Source organism: Barbatula barbatula (assembly GCF_947034865.1).
Source record: "Barbatula barbatula genome assembly, chromosome: 16".
NCBI classification, from domain to species: Eukaryota; Metazoa; Chordata; class Actinopteri; order Cypriniformes; family Nemacheilidae; genus Barbatula; species Barbatula barbatula.
In genome coordinates, this window is record NC_136779.1 from 5,627,215 (window position 1) to 5,647,323 (window position 20,109).

The 20,109-nt window shown below is 39.5% G+C and overlaps 2 protein-coding genes across 9 annotated transcripts; one reads left to right on the top strand and one right to left on the bottom strand.

The window, feature by feature from the left end:
- Nucleotides 1–776: 776 nt before the first annotated feature.
- On the bottom strand, nucleotides 777–12,054 carry ccdc57 (coiled-coil domain containing 57). The gene is made up of 20 exons (XM_079477181.1): nucleotides 11,723–12,054; nucleotides 10,972–11,430; nucleotides 10,746–10,854; nucleotides 9,978–10,079; nucleotides 9,591–9,748; nucleotides 9,440–9,514; nucleotides 8,849–9,049; nucleotides 8,263–8,421; nucleotides 7,980–8,142; nucleotides 6,690–6,812; nucleotides 5,633–5,816; nucleotides 5,311–5,502; nucleotides 5,028–5,128; nucleotides 4,751–4,951; nucleotides 4,586–4,642; nucleotides 3,979–4,198; nucleotides 3,299–3,447; nucleotides 2,909–3,037; nucleotides 2,621–2,807; nucleotides 777–1,303 (listed from the first exon to the last, which is right to left on the bottom strand). Exons 2-20 carry the CDS (start codon nucleotides 11,367–11,369, stop codon nucleotides 1,116–1,118), a joined length of 3,096 nt encoding a protein of 1,031 aa, XP_079333307.1. The 5' UTR covers nucleotides 11,370–11,430; nucleotides 11,723–12,054; the 3' UTR covers nucleotides 777–1,115.
- A 725-nt stretch (nucleotides 12,055–12,779) lies between these two features.
- On the top strand, nucleotides 12,780–19,715 carry slc16a3b (solute carrier family 16 member 3b). 8 transcript variants are annotated; one of them, XM_079476248.1, is made up of 5 exons: nucleotides 12,780–13,175; nucleotides 16,100–16,350; nucleotides 16,557–16,700; nucleotides 16,890–17,657; nucleotides 18,089–19,670. In XM_079476248.1, exons 2-5 carry the CDS (start codon nucleotides 16,128–16,130, stop codon nucleotides 18,463–18,465), a joined length of 1,512 nt encoding a protein of 503 aa, XP_079332374.1. In that variant the 5' UTR covers nucleotides 12,780–13,175; nucleotides 16,100–16,127; the 3' UTR covers nucleotides 18,466–19,670. The 8 variants fall into 8 exon arrangements, with proteins under 8 accessions (XP_079332374.1, XP_079332377.1, XP_079332375.1 ...); XM_079476251.1 differs by having other exon boundaries at nucleotides 12,875–13,175; nucleotides 16,097–16,350; XM_079476249.1 differs by lacking the exon at nucleotides 12,780–13,175 and adding an exon at nucleotides 14,145–14,471 and having other exon boundaries at nucleotides 16,097–16,350; nucleotides 18,089–19,715.
- Nucleotides 19,716–20,109: the final 394 nt, after the last annotated feature.

Sequence of the window (20,109 nt, forward strand, 5' to 3'; positions counted from 1 at the left end):
GATGGCTATATACTATGAGCATTAATGTACAGGTGGCTATGAACAGATTTAGACTAAACAATAGTGCAAGTGACTTAAGTGTGCATAGACATAGTGTGCATAAATTATAGACATAATTTGAAGAACAAGAAAGTATTATTTCAACGACAGAATTCTTTCCTTTTGAGCTATGTTGAAGAGTTGCTCATATTGATGCACATTTGCGACTTTAAAAAAATAAACTACGGTATTTTGTATTTAATCCGTAACATTAAATGTACCTTTGTCCCACTGTAATTTAACTTGAAAATAGCGTACTATAAATGTCAATCCACCCGGAGGTTGCTAGACCTGTAATAAACCCAATGTATTTTCCTAAGGGTAAATAAAACCCAGGAGAAGGGTACATACTCCTCTTGTTTAAACTTCTACCATATAAAAATAAATCTTTCATATTTATGAGTGCTTAGTTTGTAATATTGTTTTTATTCAATTCATAACGTATGCGTGTTGGTTTTTAACGAAAGCAAATGAAACACATTTTGTGTTTTGCTGATCGTTTGGTGACGCTGCGGATCTCTGGAGACACGTGAGAGACGCCGTGACGGTTTCCAGTGGACAAAATGCACCAATCGGTGAGCGGAGGTGTGTTTAAGAAGCCAATCAGAATCAATGCAAGGGTGTTGCTAGGAGATAGGGTGATGTGGGGACAATGCCGTGGGAGGAGTTTAATCCTACACCTGCTGAGAGTGTGACGTAATTTATGAGGCGGGCCTCTGAAAGGAGTTACTATCGTTCAAATTCACAAAACGTTTATAGAAGTTATAAAAACAACATTATACGGCATGTAATGTATATGAATGTTTAAGTATTTGTGCGAGAACCATCTGAATATATCTTGACGCCTTTGTTTTAAATTTAAAGTGTAAATTCTTTGGAAAACGTAACTTTATGAAGGAAACATTATGTACATATGGGATGGTTGACGGTGATTTACATACATGTTGTTAACATCATACAATAATTTATTAAAACAAAGTTGCAAAAAGCAGAATGCAAAGTAAAAAATAAAAATAGGCCTACAATACTTGTATATTCCTTCTTTAAAAAATGGCTCAGAAGGATAATGTCTTTTCTTAGTCTTTAATGTTGTAATTTCTAATCTTTCCTGAATTTCCAACAGGCCGCGTCTTTTGTACAGGTACAAATGATCGACTTTGTTTCTTCTTTTCTTCGAGTGATGCTTTTGTGCCTTCTACGCTGACCAGTGGAGTAGGTTGCTCATAGGCACCATCTTGAGCTTTCTTGTCAGCAGCCACTTTTCCTGCCGGTTACACAGACCACACTGCATTTAGTACATCATGATAACAACAACCAGTAAAAAACAGCTTTACAATTTAGCAATATGATTAAGCAACTTCAGTGCCATTGTACCGAGGCATAACACGATCTATAAAAAAATACTTTCTCAAAAAACGTTCTCATTTACAATTAGTAGTAATGAACAAAACTTCAAAGTGAATAAATTAAGATCCACGTCTCAAAATGATCTTGTGTGTGCAACTGACATAGAAAAATGAAATCTGGATTAATCAAATTTCATTGGGTCCGTGGATGAAGTGATGTGCTGTGAAGCAATGTGGATGTTGAACTTGCATGATCTTCGAGGTTGCCTGAGCTTATTGCACATTGTACACTGGGCTGAATCCCAGACACACACACCGAAGCATCAGTCAGCAAAGTAATCATTTAGTGCAAAGTTCTGAAATGGTGCAAAATGTCCAGTGTGCCTGGTCACGTCTGGTCCAATATCAGTGAAAATGCCAAAGAACAAAAAGGAGATATTTTGAAGAAAGTTGCTAACCGAACAGAGCCGGTGCTGGTAGCATCATTCTTCAAAATGTCTCCTTTTTTGTTCTGCGGAAGAAAAAAGTCATACAAGTTTGTAATGCAAAAGGGTAAGTAAATGATGACAGAATTTTCCTTTTTAAATAAACTTATAACTGTAACAAACTATAAAACCCATGGAAAACTAAAACTAACATTCATAGAGACTGATAGGACAACGATTATGAAAGAGAAGGGCAAACTGCTAGCTTATTAACATTGTGACCATATATTGGTCAACTTTTATTTGGCCTCGATTATAATCATGCAGTGCTATCGTGATTTCCTTCACATTGCAAAAATTTCTCATGATGAAATGTGACATGGTTTACAGGACAACAGAACATGCTGCAGCTAACCCATAAATCTACATATTAGTTGGCTATTAAACGGTCGTGATATAAAGTTTGAACATCTTTGAAGAAATCTGAAGAATTAGCCTTAAAGCATTTTGTTTTCATAGCCAACGAGTATCTGCCATCAGCAGGAAGTGAATACATATAAAGTTCGAAGTGGGACAGAGGTTTAATAGGAAATACAGTTGTATAGTCTTAAAAGTGTACCCAATCATAGTCCACTCATTATTTAAAGATCTAAATGACATCATATTTTCAACCCTCAAATAGTTTCAATCCAGTTATATATATATATATATATATATATATATATATATATATATAATCTTACCAGTTTTTTATATTTACAATCAAATAGCTATAGTTCCAAGTAAGTCATACATGGCTTTTCTTCTGACCTTTGTCCTCACTTTCACTTGGAGAAAACAGAGATGAACTCAAACCCCGATCCATCATCTTCCACACTTCCTGTAGAGACTCGTCTGTGCCCACAGACGACAGCAGGGTGTGGGCTGACCCGGAAAGTGTCACCGGGCCTTCAGAGTGGTTTGGTTGTGGGGGTGTGTTTTCTTTGCTACCCACAAACTTAAGAAAGAAATTATGATAAAAACAACTCAACATTCACTTAATACACAAATAAAAACTTTTTACAGTGCTACTTTTAATTGGTTCAGCTGTCATAGTACCTTGCTTCTGGCAGATGGATCCCATGGGTTGATGGATCTGTGTTTGTCTGAACTCTCGCTGTCCGAGAACCGAGGATGAACTACGATAGGTTTTCTCTTATTATGATCTCTCTGAGCATATTGTAGTTCCTATTAGTAAAAATCAACAATATGATCTGTTATTTTACGCTTGAATTATCATTATCTACTGTGTATCATTATGTACAGTATCTGACAAAGGACAGTTCATTGACCTCTGCGACCCTCCAGTGGCCTTAATGAAAAAGCTGTGTCTAAATCAGCAGATTGTGTAAATTTACATAGGCCAGACTGATTACTAAATATGTCCGCTGTCTCAATACAGTGAGCATGTTTCAACCGGACAAAGTCTCGGTCTCCTGCTCGAGTCACCTGAGTGGTTAACTGGTACTGTAGCTGTTCCAAGGTAGATAAGCGACTCTTTGACTGGAGCCCTTGCTCAGACTGGCAGGGGTCTTTTTCCACCAGGCTTTGTTCTGGAACATTTCTTGTTTTGATCAAGATTTTTGGCTCCCGGGGAACTGCGGAAAATAAAACAAAATATGAGAGAAAACTTTAGAGATGATGATGTTTTAGAATATATTTAAAAGGATGCAAACTTAGGGAAAAAGATGCAAGTTTGTTTGATATATTTAAAGAAAAATTTTAAGTAAGTAAGTTTGAGCAAATTAGATTTACAATGTGCATTGGGACGAATTAAGAACTTTATTCTCTCATGAAGGATAATTAACCAAGAAATGTAGGTCTTTCAAGCCCAAATGTTATGGCCCTTCCACTAAATTGAAGTAGATAAAATACAGAAAGCAGAGAACATTTCTGAGACAAATAAACATTGGACTCTATCGAGAAGCAAATCAAGGCCACTTTAATCGTTTTGACAAAGTAGTTGTGGGTGGTGGGGGACTAGCATATCAATAAGAGTCAATTTATCTGCCTTAACCCATCCGTAACCCCAAATAGTATTACTTTAGTTTAATATAAAAATCTAACACCCCTTATTCACGCTGGATGACTTAATGGTACTGAAACCACATTAGAAAACATATACCAACCCTCCATTCCTTCCTCTATAAACTGCGCTCGGTGCCTGTTGCCCATTTCAATGAGCTGCCGCTTGTCCTGACTGAGGCTGGAGATCAAGCGCACAGCCTGTTTGAGCTTTGACTGAAGCAGAGCGACATCACCCACGGCGCCCCCTCTGGCTGATCTTCCTAACAGCAGCTGCTGTCTCAGGGAAAGGTTCTCCTCCTGAAGCTGCTTCACTGTCACACTCTCGAATATCACAGAGGTGGTGTTATAATCTCAGAGATTCATTGTTAGGCAACCATTTAATACAGGCTTTATAAGAGACAATAATGTCAGGCATAACTTGCAGCACGGCTATAGGAAGCAGGGCTATAGAAACAATCTGTCTGTGTGTGTTTTGATGGGAGGGGGTTCTTGGTGTTATTTTAAAATGTAAAAATCTCAGATGGCCAAAATGGTAAAATGTTTCAAGTGACTAGCATATTCTGATACATAATTTTAAACCTGTTTAACCCGTTTCCGCAGAACAAAAAAAAAGTTATTTTGAAGAACATTGTTAACTGGCACCCGTTCACTAGAAATAAACATCACTTTAATGAACATCATGGTGTTTATTGTGTGTCAATATTTTACCTGGTTAAGAACAATGGGCTCTCTCCTGCTTGCAAGGTCCACCTTTAATGCTGATACCTGACCACAAATATTTTGTAGTTTAATCAAAATACAATGTATGTAGGAAATCATTTTATTTAATCTTTGTATTTATTAAAGCATTTAAGATAATACAGTAAAACGTGCCTGATGTCCAAGGGCCACCGTCTCCAAGTTATGGAGCACACTGCCTTTCTGGTACTCTTCTGCCTCCTTTCTCACTTCCTGTAACTCCAGCTCAGTTGCTGCCAATATTTGCTTTAGCTTGGCCTCTTCAGTTGCTGCTGCCCTCTTCTGATTGGCCAGCTCCAGATGTAACCCCTCATTCTCTACGTGTTTTGAATGACACTGGAGAGCATTAATAATAAATATATTATTCCATGCTGAATATTAAATGCTGAGTACTTTAGGCTAAAATCATTACTTGTTGGGTGAGCTGCTCCACAGCAGACTCCAAATGGGCAAGTCTCACTTCCTGTTTCTTCAGAGCGGCTGCATTGGCCACCTTCACTACTCGCAGCCCACCTACGAACACACAAACACTTTTCAAAACACAATGTTCCAGCTAAGGTCTACCTCCGTCTTTTCCTCTAGCCTTCCTCTTGGTTCTGGAACGTATGGAACTGTTATTTAGGATTCAAGTAGCATTTGCCAAGGCACAAGCAATTTTTTTAATTTAATTTTTTACGAAAGGTTTTCGTACTCACCTATGGTCTCATTGAGGGATCTGATATGGTTTTGGAGGTAAGCATTATCAGGGGAAACAGGAAGTGTAAAGACCGGAGTGTTGGAAATATTGACGTTCTTGGACGCCTCCTCCAACCGCTCTTCAAGATCACGACATCTGGCCTTGACCTCCTTGATTTCCTTCTCCAAAGCCTGAGTGTACTCTATAGTACCTAAAATCCATGTCACAGCATGTTAAATAAACCTCTGACGTCTCATTCCTGAGGCATTATGAATTTAAATAAACAGGTTCATGTACTAGGTGAGTTTGTTAATGCACTTCAAATATTTTTTAAGTTTGACCTGCAGTGCTGGGATCTGTATCTATGCTCCTGGCTGAGTTCTGGCTCTGATCTGGTGGCATCTGTTTGGACAGGTTCTCCATTTCTTTCCTCATTTCAGTCACTACACTTCTAAGACTACTGTTCTGCTGCTGGAGTCTCCTGATCTCCTCTGAAGGGAAACTACTGCTGTCCACTGCAGATGCCTGTTTGAAAAACACAGTCATTTTGAATTATTGAAGGCAAATACCCGCCACTAGGTGGAGGCAAGAGTGTGTGGAATGATGGCAAACTTGCCTTTTCAATCAACGAAAAATGTATTAAAGGACTGAAAACGAATAATGATGCACGTGGTAAACAAATATGTATTACTTTATGGTTAGACCTGGGTGACGGACCCAAATGCCAGCTGGCGATTCGAGTGCGGATACATGAGCCAAGTTGTGCTGAATATATGGAAATGTGGTGTTATGGGATATAACCTTTTCTTGAACATATGGTCTAGAGAGTTTGTGAACTTTCAAAGTTACTTTCTGTTAGCGACCAGGCATCCCTTGCTAGTATGCTATTTAAAGTATCTTAAATGTGTCCTGATAAATGACCTATCAAACAGCTGACAGAGACTATTAGAACATTCACGGCACTCTGTAATACCAGCTACATGTGACAATAGCACTAAAGAGCATTTTGCACACTGTCTATGGATCGAATGAAAGTGTAGGTGTTTAAGTGATAGTTCACCCAAAAATGAAAATTCTTTCATTATTTACTCACCCTATTTTCACCTTTATGACTTTCTTGTTTTCGCAGAATTTTGATTGATGTTGGTAAATAAACAACACTGACCCCCCCATTCACTTACTATTGTATGGACACAAATCCAATGCAAGTGAATGGGGACCAGCAACCATTCTTCAAAATATCTTCTATCGTGTTCGCCAGAAGAAAGAAGATCAGGGTGAGAAAATGATGAAAGAATTGTTTTTTTTGGGTGATCACTTAAATGACTGCAGCCTTCTCTACATGATATCACATATGGGTCTGAATGGTGTAACAGAGAAGGCTGCGTGTGGTCGAACCTGAGTTCCAGTTGGTGGTGGTTTGGTACCTCGCAGTGCCTGGTCTCTCTCTACGGTGACACATTTCAGCAAAGCCATTGTCCCATGTAACTCACGTTCCTTCTCTCTTAACTCAGCAGTTACCTGTGAACAGACACACAACTTATAAAGCATGTTTAGTGGCTATTCTTATTTACACAAAGGAACAGTTCACCCAAAAGTAAACATTTCTCTCATCATTTACTCAGCCCCAAGTTTTTCCAAACCTGTATACATTTCTTTTTTCTGAACACAGAAAAAGATATTTGGAAGAATGTTTGTAACCAGACAGTTCTTTGTCACCATCGACTACCATAGTAAGAAAAATTGCTTTATAAATGTATTTGTTTAGTTGAACAAAAAAGAAGATATTTTGAAGAACATAGGAAAGCAAACTGTTCTGGGGCACTTTTGACTACCATTGTCATTTTAATACTGTGGTAGTCAATGGTGGCCAGAAACTGGTTACAAGCATTCTTTCAAATATCTTTCTCTGTGTTTATCAGAACAAAACAAAAAATTATACAGATTTGGAACAACTCGAAGGCGAGTAAATGATGACAGACTTTTTGTTTTGGGGTAAACATTCCCTGTAATAACCCAGGGTAATTCCTTTAAAAGTAAAAAAAACTAAACAAAACAGAAAAGCACTTTTAACACACCCTCATTAAATATTCAAATACAGTCATAGCAATTTTGATGCACGGTTTAGTTTTGCTTTTGAAAGAGTTAAAATAAATATAAACAACCAGAATATTACATAATAGGGATGCACCGATAACCATTTTTTAAAGACAGAGTACAAGTACCGATATTTCTGGTACTCACACCGATACCGATACCTGTACCTTTTCACAACACTACACATAGCTTCATAACTACCAACAACTCCACCATTATGAAAATAAAAATTATGTGCTTTTCACAAACATTCAAAGCAAATTTCACAACAAATTTCAGTCAGTTCTGTCACATGCTGTATCGGTCTTTGGTATCGGTGTATTTTTATGGATACATGAGCTTAGTATCGGGCCTGATACAGATACTGGTATCGGTGTTTCCCTATTACATAGACACTTTTTCCAGGCTTGCTGTCCAGATTGCCTCAATTTTATCCATAACGTTTATTTCATTTAATCAAAACCACAGGATTTTTTTTAATGCTGCTTTCATTTTCTTTATAGTACACATTCATGTTTTTAAAGGTAGCACTGTTTCAGTTTAGATTGAATTATTCGTGCACCCGACTGAAATCGGACTGCATTAGCTCACCTGATCTCTGGCCTGTGTCAGGCTTTGAATGAGCTCCTCACTCTTCAGGTAATGTTCAGAACGCACCCCCTCACAACGACGTTCCCAGTCCAACTCCAACTGAACTCTTTTTTGCTCCAGTGCCTGTTCCCTCTGCAGACCACTAGCCACCTGCTGCTTATACCTGACATCAATACAAATGAGGTCAAATCTCTTAGATTAAGTTTTTTGAATAATGAGAAAGAAAATCATTATGGTGTGTCCATACAGGTAGCGTACAATCATTCATATCATGACCTCTCACCTCTCCACATCCTCCTTAGACTTTTGTAGATCTGCTTTCACTTTGGCCTCTCTCTCTCCTCCACCAAGCAGCTCTGTATCCTTGGCAACCATTTCTTTGGAGACCTGAGTGATGTAAGTATCCCACCCAGATCGAGTTGTTTCCAGCTGTGTTCTGAGCCTGTGGCATGTTAAAAGATTCAAATCTAGTGTGGATCTAGTTACAGCTGTGCAGCTGTGGTACAAACAAAATCTTCAACAGAATAATGTAGCTGTAGTGTGTCTTGATGTCAGGTTCATATTTTATATGACAAATTATAAGCACTTCTGTTCCGTTCAGCACTTAAAATAAAAAAATGTTATATAATATAAATGTTATATGCTTTGAAAGACATTCTGTGAGACACCCACAAATTTACTCTCAATGTATTTACACTCATTTAGTCATCAGCTAGAGCCAATGGAAATGCATTGCCTCCCACCAAAATGTAAATTTTTCTAGGATATGACTCAAAGACCCAACTGATCCATTTCTTTGTATATATAAAATTAAATACAGAACAGTTGTGTGAAAATTAACATCTTTTATTTCTGTAAAAGTGTCTTACTCTTGTATCTGCTGGTCTTTATGGCTGAGGTCATCCATCCTGCTCTTTTCTCTCCTCTCATGCTCCAGGATCAGCCTTTTCAGTCTGCCCTGCAGTTCTGAGGTCCTGCCTTTCTCTTCCTGGAGATCCCTGGCATGAGCTTCTCTCATGATGTCCAGGGCATCCTCGCTCTCCCGAGACCTCCGTTCTAGCTCTGCGTGCCTGTAGAAGGCAGCAGCGGCCCAGCATATATCACATTTCACATTAACACAGAAAGAAAACATTCCAGGCTACCTAGAATAATCTGAGCTACACATATTTATCCACCAAGTTCCTGTCCTTCATAATGTCAAATAAAAAAACTACTATCTAAAAAAAAACACAATCAAGTCTTAGATTCAAACTACAGGTAGGGAACAGCAGGGATCTGGGGCCAGATCCATGAAACGGTTATTAAGAATATAGTATAGTAGTATCAATATTCTATGAAATAATGTTTTCCCCATTTCGAGCTTTAGCTTTAGATACCATTATAATAATAACTTAACCAATTTTCAGGAGGATTTTACTTTGACAGATCAGCGCAGATACAAAATTTGAAAATAAACGTACTTCCGGTTGTAGGCTTCACAGTCTTTCGTATAATTTCTCTCCATTTGTTGTAGTTTGTCATCATGCTCTTTTATCCTAGGGAACAGTAATCTTATAATATTCAAACAGTAATATCCAATGTCTAATTTTAGTGTTAGAAACTTCAGTTTACATGGAGTCTTTCATCGCAGTGGTGTTTTTCAGCTCCCAATCTTTGCGCTGGACCTCCTTCTGAGCCTGCTGGAGAAGTTCCTCAGATGCCTGCAGAGCTTCAGTGGCCTGACTGTGGGCTTTGGAGTGGACCTCCAGCTCTTTGTTCAAAAGCTTTTCCTGGTCAGTTTAATATGATCATAAAATTCTGATTCATTTATGAAGAGGGTCACTCATACCATAGATACCATGATACATCACACTTGCTGGACCGTGGGGTTGCTGATGATACCACAAGTCATAAATAGCATTAGGATTTGTCTATAATGGTATTAAGGGACCTAGCCAAACCCATTTATTACAAGGGGTGTCTTAAAACTTTTCTAATTTACAAGGATGTTTGTCTTACTTGAAGCTCGTGGGAAAGAATAACATTGTTCTTCTCATCCAGCTTCAGACTGAACTCATGTTCTCGCCTTCTCATCTCGCTGTCAAAATCCGACATCATTTCCTGTTTGGATCACAGTTCATATAAATTTAATTTTAAATCCCAGAACCTATATAGATTAAAGCTAAACATATTTTTGGAAAGCTTATACATCCTGATCTTCAACATTCAAATGTCAAAGGTAAGCGACAGTGAAATGCAAAACAATACCTAACGCCAACCTATTTGTGAACTGACCTGAATACACTACAGTATAAATAGCATTAGTTCAAAGACATTATCTGTAATCCTTCACGGCCTTATCGTTTTACTTTACAGAGTGAGGTGAGGACTGCTTTAATGAGTAGTTGGCATAGATGAACGAAATGAACGAGAAGGGAATATTTTTAGGTCAGCGAGTGTGCTTTAAATAACATACAATGCACTGGCAATTTTCCAAGGCCATTTGAACTGTGGATTAATTTGCAGAACAGACACAACATCATAATTCTTTATATACAAAACATATTCCCAAATTGCCTTAATTTATGCTGATTGTTAAAAAAACGAACTAAGAGAAAATCATGGCAACACTTGTTAAAGAAATCTTAAATAATTTCAAAAATGAAACTTTTGTCAACATTCAGGCTCATTACTGTTTACACCAGCTTTGACATCATTGACACCCAATGAAATGGGTTTAGGGTGGAAAGATTATTAGCGAACAACGTAAGCCACTAATAAAAACACCTGTTTCTGCAGCGCCAGCTCCCCATCAGACTCTCGAATTCGTCTCTGGAGATCCCGTCTCAAAGTTTCATTCTTCTCCCTGAGTTTCTCAATCTCGCCTTCCATCGCCCTAAAGAGCAAGAACATGTGTCATCAAAATTCCCCACACATACCAAAATACTATTTGGAATAGAATAAAAAGGCATATAGATGGTGAGATGATGAGTCTGTTGTTGAGAGGTCATACCTCTGCACCTTTTCCAGTTTCAGTCGGTGCTCGACTCCCCTCTTCTGATACTGCAATTCCAAATCATCTTTCATCCTCCTGTGTTCCTCCAGAGCATCCTGGAGTTTTGCTATCTCAATCCTCAGCCCACTGACTTCTTCCCGTCTGGCGCTGTCCTCAGTCAGAGCATGGGCTGCTAAGGCATCGTAACGCTCTAGCTCTTTGTCCCGTTCTTCCAACACACGCATGTTGTATTGAAAGTCATCCCGCAGACGGAGGAACCGCTCTCTCTGGAGCGAGAGCTCTGTTGTGGCATCATTCAGAGCGGTCTCCAGTTGTTGGATCTGCAAAGCCTGAAGTTCTTTCCATTCTCTTTCTTTACAGGCAAGCTGGGCTTCCAAGTTCACAGCTTCCTGCATGGTTATGAAGCAGATATTGAACAACGGGCATCCGCAATACCTGGCATCCTGTTAAGCCACACTGTAAACACAGGAAGTGATTACAAAGTGTTCATCAGATGGTCAGAAGTATACATGATACATTAAAAACGTAAACACATTAAATGATTATAAAAAATAGTTTATAAATAAATCTCCTGTATTGATAATGACATCTGCGAATGGTATTCTAGAGTTATGTCCTTTGTGACCAGAAAAGAATTAAAACAACTCATCTACATTTAGTGCGGTGCAAACGTGCAGATTTGAACATAAAATACATTTTGAAGTCAACAGACAGATTGAGAATCATTGAATATAGCTGTCTTGCTTACCTTCATGTGTGTATTAGCCCGAGCATGAACAGGTTTAGCTGTTACACCATCCCGGAACTTTGAATTGATATCTCTGCTACGAATTTTTGCCGGAAATGTGTAAAATACAAACTAAACGATAAAAACGCATTAACGCGGTAGTCGAAAACGTCTGAAGTATGTCGCTTTCGACATTTCAAGGCAAGTTAGCTAGCATGCTAAAGCGTAGCTTAACACTTGCATCTTAGCTCCGCCTTCGCTTTTGATTGTTTCCATGGCAACAAAAAGCATCTGAGGTAACATTCGTTTCCATGGTTTCCGCCTACTACATACCAATTCACGACATAAGTTCCCGATTCGTACTAATAAATGTCATTTGTTTCCTGTGATGACAGGTTTGACGACTTCTCTTCGGATAAGGCCTATGACTAGCATAAATAATCATTCCCTTTTATGGGCATGGTCGTTAGTTAGCATTTGCGAAAAGGTAATTAAATGTTTAATGTAGGAATCTTATGAAGACACATTTAGCCAATTAAAAAAATACTGTTAGGACAAAAACAGCTTTTCGGTTCATTTGTCGGTACAATGAAATTAAATGTGCACATTTAGACCTCGTGACAGGTAACGTAACAGAGTTTAGCTTTTGTCCAAACGTGAAACAAGTTTCCCTGCGTGTTCGACGTAACAGCAACTTACGTAAAAGGAAATGAGACACCGACCCACGTGCGTTCTACCTGCGTGCTGTCACCTTCTCGTATCTTCTGTGCTTCAGAATACAAATGAGTCTTTCGCAATCGTTTCTTCTTTGTGATGTGTTTTCAAACTATACCACGTGTTTTAAATAGAGAAAATCTTTTCTATTTGCCGTCTTCACTTGTCCTCTATTATACACATTTTAGTACAAGACCAAGATTTTGTTAGATGGCATTTTAGTGTCATCATCATGTTAACTCTTCACATTTACTTGTTAATGTGTCCATAGATTTGTGAACAACCCCAGCTAGGATATAAAGAGACAACGCTGATGCATCAAATGTTCAACATGGAAAGGTGCGTAAGTCCACTTTAAATCCCCAGAGCGCGTTGTGTAATGGGGGAGAGAGAGAGAGAGAGAGAGAGTGAGAGAGAGAGAGAGAGAGAGAGAGAGACAGAGAGACAGAGAGAGAGAGAGAGAGAGAGAGAGAGAGAGAGAGAGAGAGAGAGAGAGAGAGAGAGAGAGAGAGAGAGAGAGAGATGTGGGTAAAACGCACGTAGTGCCCTTACACGACGCCGCATCATTGGTTACACGTCAGTGTGACTCAAGCGACTCGTTGGTGACAGAACCGGCTTCAGTCAGACGAGCATCATCGAACCACCACAAGAGCTTCACATTTAATTCAAACGCTTCTTTTAAAGATGTGGGCCGCACGAACGTGAGGAAACACAGCAGAGCATCACCAGACGAAAATCGTACAAACCAAGCCTCGTTAAGGTACGTATGGGAATGATGTTTTTAAATACGTCGACGCGTGTTCCGGGATAATATTTTGGTGCGTTTGCGCATGTTATACATGCGTGCGCGAGAAAGGGATGATGCTATCCGTGTTGATGTTTACTACGAACATATCCGGCTTTAGTGATTAAAAGGTTCTGGAAAAGAAAGCAACGAATGACAGGTGCTAATAATACTATTTTATCAAACTATTTAATACGCAATGATTATCCACGTATCATGGAAGATATATAAGATGTATTAGAAATGAGACGCGTTATAATAGATTCTCATCTAATGTGAATATAATGCATCACAACATACCGATACACACGTACTTTTTTACTGTAAAAAAATGCGTTCTCTTATTTTGTACAAATATATTTACTCGCATATAGTTGTGATTACATGTATGGTTATGAATGCATATGGATCGTCGGGGCGCAGTATTATTTTATGGATGGAGAATGAAAGTCACGTATAGCACGTAGACCAAGTGAGCGCGCTGCATCACAAACACTTGATGCTAATATTTTGACACGGGATGACAAACAATTCCTGTAAATAACAGAACAAAATATTCTGTAGTTATATTTAGTCTGGTAAATGGGACCCGTAAAGCGAGTTTAGCCCGCATCTTTGAGCTATGGTACACTAAGTCAGTCTTTATGTCCTCATTCACAATATTTAAAAGCATCGTAAATAGCTTTCAGGGAAGAATATAGCTGGGATGTTGAGGTGCTTAATTCCTTTCTGAGAATTCCTTCCACAATCATTTAAGCGTAAAAAATATTTACAAACGTTAATAAACACCAGTGACAGTGTTTTTTGTAAATCAAAAACCGTGTAAGTACCTTGTCATACACACGCACTAGATTGACAGATTATAGTCAGCACGTGTCATCCATTAACATGAACCAGTCAAGATCACAATAAATGAGGTAAATAAGCAACCAGCTGTGACCTGTTTCACATAAGCAATTTAGTGACATTTCTAAATTGACCTCCTAATAATCCATTATAACCTAAACATAATTTGAATGTATACAGTGTATCTATAAGTGAAATGCCAGACCAACGAAAGTTATACCAGGCAAGGGTAGGTGATGCTGATCACTGAAATGTGTTCCATACCAGCAAATGTCAGGGTCTTAAATTAGGATATTATGGCTCTGCCCATTGGAGCTTTTTAGACACGTCCCATAGGCCCGCCCCTTACCCCCCACAGCAGTAGATATGTGGGTGGCTCTGCTCACAGCTAGAGAGAAGCTGTTTTTTTAAGAGACCTTAAGCAAGGTAGGTTGCATTTATTGGTTTGTCAATTGATTTTCTATTTCTTGACAACCGTTTTGTGTAGCTATCATTTGTGATTGATGTTCAGAAGCTGTGAAGGTATTTTCACATATTGATCTGCTTTTGATCAGTGTCTGTTGTTTGTTAAATGGTACTCTTTCTAGGTTCATCAGTCATGCTAATATGGTTTGGTGCTATTTACTTAGAAAACTGGTGTTAAATTAGCATTCAATGGGATTTAGTTAAAAAAATTCTTATGTTGATTAAATGTCTTTAAACTGTGAAAAGCAGCTTGTTGGTGTTAAAATGATTGAATCGGTTCAATATTTGAAGGTCAAACAACCCGATGGTCACTCTGACAGAGCTCCAGCCTGTTTCTGTAGAGAGGAGAACCTTCTAGAAGAACAACCATTTCTGCAGCACTTCCCCAATCAGGCCTGTATGGCAGAGTGGCCAGACGGAAGACACTCCTCAGTGAAAGGCACATGGCAGCCTGCCTGGAGCTTGCCAAAAGGCACCTGAATGGATTCTCAGACCATGAGAAACTAAATTCTCTGGTCTGACAAAACAAAGAAACCAGGCACCGCTCATCACCTGGCCAATACCATCCCTACAGTGAAATATGGTGGTGGCAGCATCATGCTGTTGGGATGTTTTTTAGCGGCAGGAACTGTGAGACTAGTCAGGATTGAGGGAAAGATGAATGCAGCAATGTACAGAGACATACTTGATTAAAACCTGCTCCAGAGCGCTCTGGGCTTCAGACTGTGGAGAGGGTTCATCTTCCAACAGGACAATGACCCGAAGCACACAGCCAAGATAACAAAGGAGTGGCTACAGGACAACTCTGTGAATGTCCTTGAGTTACGCAGCCAGAGCCCAGACTTGAATCCGATCGAGATCTGAAAATGGCTGTGCACCGACGCTCCCCATCCAACCTGATGGATGGCTAATTTAAGAGATCTTGCAAAGGGAGAAACTGCCCAAAAATGGGTGTGACAAGTCTTTTCGAGTATGATGCTACAAGCTTGACGCTGTAATTGGTGTCAAGGGTGCTTCTACAAAGTATTGAGCAAAGGCTGTGAATACTTATGTACATGTGCCTTTTTGTTTTTTTAATAAATTTGCTAAAATTTAATTCACACGTCTTTCACATTGTCATTATGGGGTATTTTTTGTAGAATTGAGGAAAATAATGAATTGAATATATTTTAGAATAAGGGTGTAACATGACAAAATGTGGAAAAAGTGAAGCGCTGTATGTCTTTGCAGATCTTTTGGAGTGATAGTTTGGGTAACATGTATTGAACCGCAGGTTAAAGGTGTTGTGACATTGGATATGAACGATTTGTAAATTATTGTGATGCATATGGTGTGTATTACTTTAACGTGTTGTGCCCAGAATGTAAGACTTTGGTCTTGAGAGTTGATTTGTGGTTTCTGGCAAGATCATGGCTCTGAGTGTGTGAATCTAGGTTACCAAGTAACAGTTATTTCTGTACAGGGCCATGCAAAACACAAGCTATAAACCACATGTTTGGCAGTCGAGCCATTATCACTAGACACTTAATATGCTTTTACAACATACCAAACTTTCCCAGTGGTTTTAAAGTATCTTTTTTTTCTAGTAGTTTTGAGACCTGACCTGGGTTAAGCATCATGGGTGGAGCGGCAGTAGACACTGGTGACAGTGGGGTCAAGGCACCTGATGGAGGCTGGGGTTGGTCTGTACTCTTCGGGTGCTTCGTCATTACCGGTTTCTCCTACGCATTTCCCAAAGCGGTCAGCGTCTTCTTCAAGGAGCTCATCCAGGAGTTTGGAGTGGGCTACAGTGACACTGCTTGGATATCCTCCATTCTTTTGGCAATGCTTTATGGCTCAGGTAAGGATCGCTGCATCACAGTTGATGGTACTTTTGAGTTCTTTTGAAGAAAGCAATGTTTGGAAGCTAGCTTGGGGCATTATATGACCTTGTAGAGCAAGATTTAAGATGCTAATGTGAGTTATAAAATATAACAAGTCTATCTGTTATGTCTGAATATGCAAAGTGCCATCCAACATAAACTAATGGAGGTTTGCTTGCTGCAGGGCCGCTATGTAGTATCTTGGTTAACCGTTTTGGGTGTCGTCCTGTGATGATGGTCGGTGGCATTTTTGCCTCCTTGGGAATGATCATGGCATCCTTTGCAACCAGCATCATCCATATTTATCTCTGCACGGGAGTCATAACAGGTGAACATTACTTTGATCTCATCCTCAAAGTTTTGCAGATAATGATGTGCATACTCTAAAAATTTTCAAAAATTGACAAACCGTTTTAACGGAATATGGTTATATTTGCCCCACAGTGGATTAAAACAACCCAGGATTTTGGGTTGTACAGTTACAACATCACACATGACAATGTTGATTTTACTGCAGGTTTGGGTCTCGCCCTGAACTTCCAGCCATCACTCATCATGCTGAACAGATACTTCAGTGAGAAGCGGCCCTTGGCTAATGGTCTGGCTGCAGCGGGAAGTCCAGTGGCTCTGTGCTGTTTGTCTCCTCTTGGTCAGGTCCTTCAGTACAAGTTCGGTTGGCGTGGAGGCTTCCTCATCCTCGGAGGCCTGCTGCTTAACTGCTGCGCGTGCGGTGCCCTCATGAGGCCCTTGGTGGGTCCAAAAAAGAGCAAGGTGGATGAACCTGAAAAAGATGCGAAACCAAAACCCAAGCTGCTTGATTTTAGTGTCTTCAAAGACCGCGGCTTTTTGATCTACACCGTGGCTGCTGCTATTATGGTGCTCGGACTTTTCGTACCTCCCGTGTTTGTGGTTAGCTATGCGAAGGAACTAGGCAATGAGGATACAAAGTCTGCTTTGCTGCTCACCATATTGGGGTTCGTCGATATGTTCGCCCGGCCAGCATGTGGTGTAATTGCTGGACTCAAGTGGGTGCGCCCCAGATGCGTCTACCTCTTTAGTTTCGCTATGCTCTTCAACGGCATCACCGATCTTGTAGGCTCCTTTTCCAAAGACTATCCATCTCTGGTGGTTTTCTGCATATTTTTCGGCATCTCTTACGGTATGGTTGGAGCCCTGCAGTTTGAAGTGTTGATGACCATCGTGGGAACGGCAAAGTTCTCAAGTGCGATTGGATTGGTGCTGTTGGTTGAAGCCCTCGCTGTGTTGGTGGGACCTCCTGGAGCAGGTTGGTAAAAGCATTTTGCATTAAAGAACACAGACTTAACATGCATTACATTCCTACATGGCAAAGCAAATGGATGTAATGTTGAATTAATGCTAATCTTTACATAAATCAACTATTGTAACAAACTACCTAGTAAAAGTGTCACATTCGTCATTGGTTAAAGGAATGTGGCTTTCACATACTTGAAGAGCCCTTTCTTTGGGGTTACAAGAACCATCTATTTATACAAGGCCATGTGGTTCCTTGAATTCCTTAGTTTTTTTTATCCCAGTGACCCATACCCCAAAGCAAATGGACTGATCACAACGTTGACCGCTGCTGCTCCCCGGTCATGGGCTGTTTCTTTGCCATATCAATGACCCTTAGATGGCTGCCACAATGATTTGCTAATCCATACAGGAAGTGATGTCATCTGTTGTTTTACTTCACAGGTCGCCTACTGGACGCCACCAAGAACTACATGTACGTGTTCCTGCTGGCAGGGTGTGAGGTTGTTGTCTCTGCATTTGTGCTCGCCATCTGTAATTGGCTCTTCATTAAGAAAAAGCCCCAAGAGCCCGACCCTCCAGCTAAAATGGAGATGGCCATTACAGAGGCAGAGATGGAGGTGCTCAACAAAACTCCACAAGAGCCGGAAAACAAAGATGACGCGGGAGAGACTAGGAAAGAGCAACAGGAAACCGTTAAACCAGAGGATGTCAAAGTTAAAGAGCCTGAAAGCACAGGGGTGGACTCTCTAGAGATTGAGGTTCCCAAACAATTGACTGAAGTAAATGGTGTTGTTGTAGAACCTGAATCCTCCCTCTGATACTGTAGAACAATATATATATATATATGACACAACCTCCCCAGTATGGCCCATGAAGATGCTCGGTCAGTGAAAATTGAGATGCTAAACTCTCATAGATGTGTTTAATGTTGTGGTGTAAGCTTAAGTATATCACGCTTTGAGTCTCTCAACGGGCTACAGAAAACTGCTTTCAGACCTGCTTTGCATCTGTAGTATGTGATTAAGGCCTGTTCCTGCAACATATGCTAACAGATATCAGGATATGTTCTTGTACAGTGTAGTTTATGATGGTTCTGAGTGGGTGACAGAATATTTAAAGGGTGACCCGAAGAGTTTTAGTGAGAGATTAAAATTTATTCAAGTGGCACCAAATGTTATACACTAGAGCAGCGCACCAGCAATGTTATGGATTACCAGCTTGCTACTTCGTGGCATAACCTGTTTGATGTGGATTGTCTGCAGTCAATTTTATCTATTGTACTTTTATTTTCATTTTTTTAACTGGTCCTAAGAGAGCAAAGGAGTGTAAGATTATTTATTTTTGGATGTAACAAAGCCCCGCGTTTTTGACAAATCCAAACACTTGGGTTTGTATGAAACGCCGGGTCCAAGTTAGTCTTTGTAAATTGAACACGTGCATATTCTGAATTTGCTTAATATCTGTGCAGTATTTTTAAAGGATATAATCGGACATATTTTTGTAGCCTTTTTGTTGCTATTCTAATGTTGTCAGTATTTATATTAGATACAGTGTTGATGTCAGTTGGCAGCTTGACCGTTTTTATTCATCTTAACTTCAGACCAACGGCATCAATAACAAGTAGAGGACCATTCTGTGCATTTGTACAGTATATGTAAAATGTATATTTTTTTCAATACTTCAAATGTGTAGATGTTTCATTGGTACCCTTTTGGATTGCAAAAGCCACTAAAATTGACAATAGATGTTTGGGATGATAACTACAGTATACAAACTTTCTCACCAGAGGTTTGTGGCTAAGGACCTTTTTTGTACTTAAGTCACTGATATGTTTGGTTGTGCCTTAAATCTGATTTGTAGCCAAAATTTAGTTCTAGAAATAAATGAAATTTCACTCTACACGGAATCCTGTCTACTCTTGGCTTAAACTTGCTTACAAAGGACTCATTGAAATAAAACATGAATAATGTTGTTTTTGTGGACTGCACAGTAAAAATCAAGAATTGTATTTGAATAAATTATGAAAAACAATACAACTTTAAACCCAAGTAATTACTCTTAACCCCACAACTCTGTCCTCAGAGGTGGAACTCGAGCACGTCACAAATCCTATTAGCACCGGATTTCCACAGTATTTTGAGTCGTGTCCAGCTAGTGGCCATCTGTAAATGCATAGTCTTAACACCTTAAGCCAGGGTTTCTCAATGCTGTTGCTGAAGGTATAACTATGTCTTCAGAGGTGTATAAAGACCTAACATAATGAAGCGTTATGTTTTTATCTACATTCACAGTTTCCGTTACATGGAATTCACCATGTTTGTTTCTACAGCACCCCTAAACAATCGAGCGTGTTTTGCAAATACGTTATCTCCTTCTGCAAGGAAGCGAAACCGTGTCGCCATAGTGCTTCGAGAGGACACCGCTAAATTTCATCCACTGGACCTTTAAGACTAAACTGAAGA

What these genes read in the sequence shown, in the direction of transcription:
- ccdc57 (XM_079477181.1), bottom strand. Translation starts at nt 11,369, where the DNA reads ATGCAGGAAGCTGTGAACTTGGAAGCCCAGCTTGCCTGTAAAGAAAGA. An exon ending in TGACACAGGCCAGAGATCAG is followed by an intron (nt 6,813 to 7,979) that starts GTGAGCTAATGC and finishes GTCTGTTCACAG; the next exon opens with GTAACTGCTGAGTTAAGAGA. An exon ending in TATAGAGGAAGGAATGGAGG is followed by an intron (nt 3,448 to 3,978) that starts GTTGGTATATGT and finishes TATTTTCCGCAG; the next exon opens with TTCCCCGGGAGCCAAAAATC.
- slc16a3b (XM_079476248.1), top strand. Translation starts at nt 16,128, where the DNA reads ATGGGTGGAGCGGCAGTAGACACTGGTGACAGTGGGGTCAAGGCACCT. An exon ending in GGCAATGCTTTATGGCTCAG is followed by an intron (nt 16,351 to 16,556) that starts GTAAGGATCGCT and finishes TGCTTGCTGCAG; the next exon opens with GGCCGCTATGTAGTATCTTG. An exon ending in CTGCACGGGAGTCATAACAG is followed by an intron (nt 16,701 to 16,889) that starts GTGAACATTACT and finishes ATTTTACTGCAG; the next exon opens with GTTTGGGTCTCGCCCTGAAC.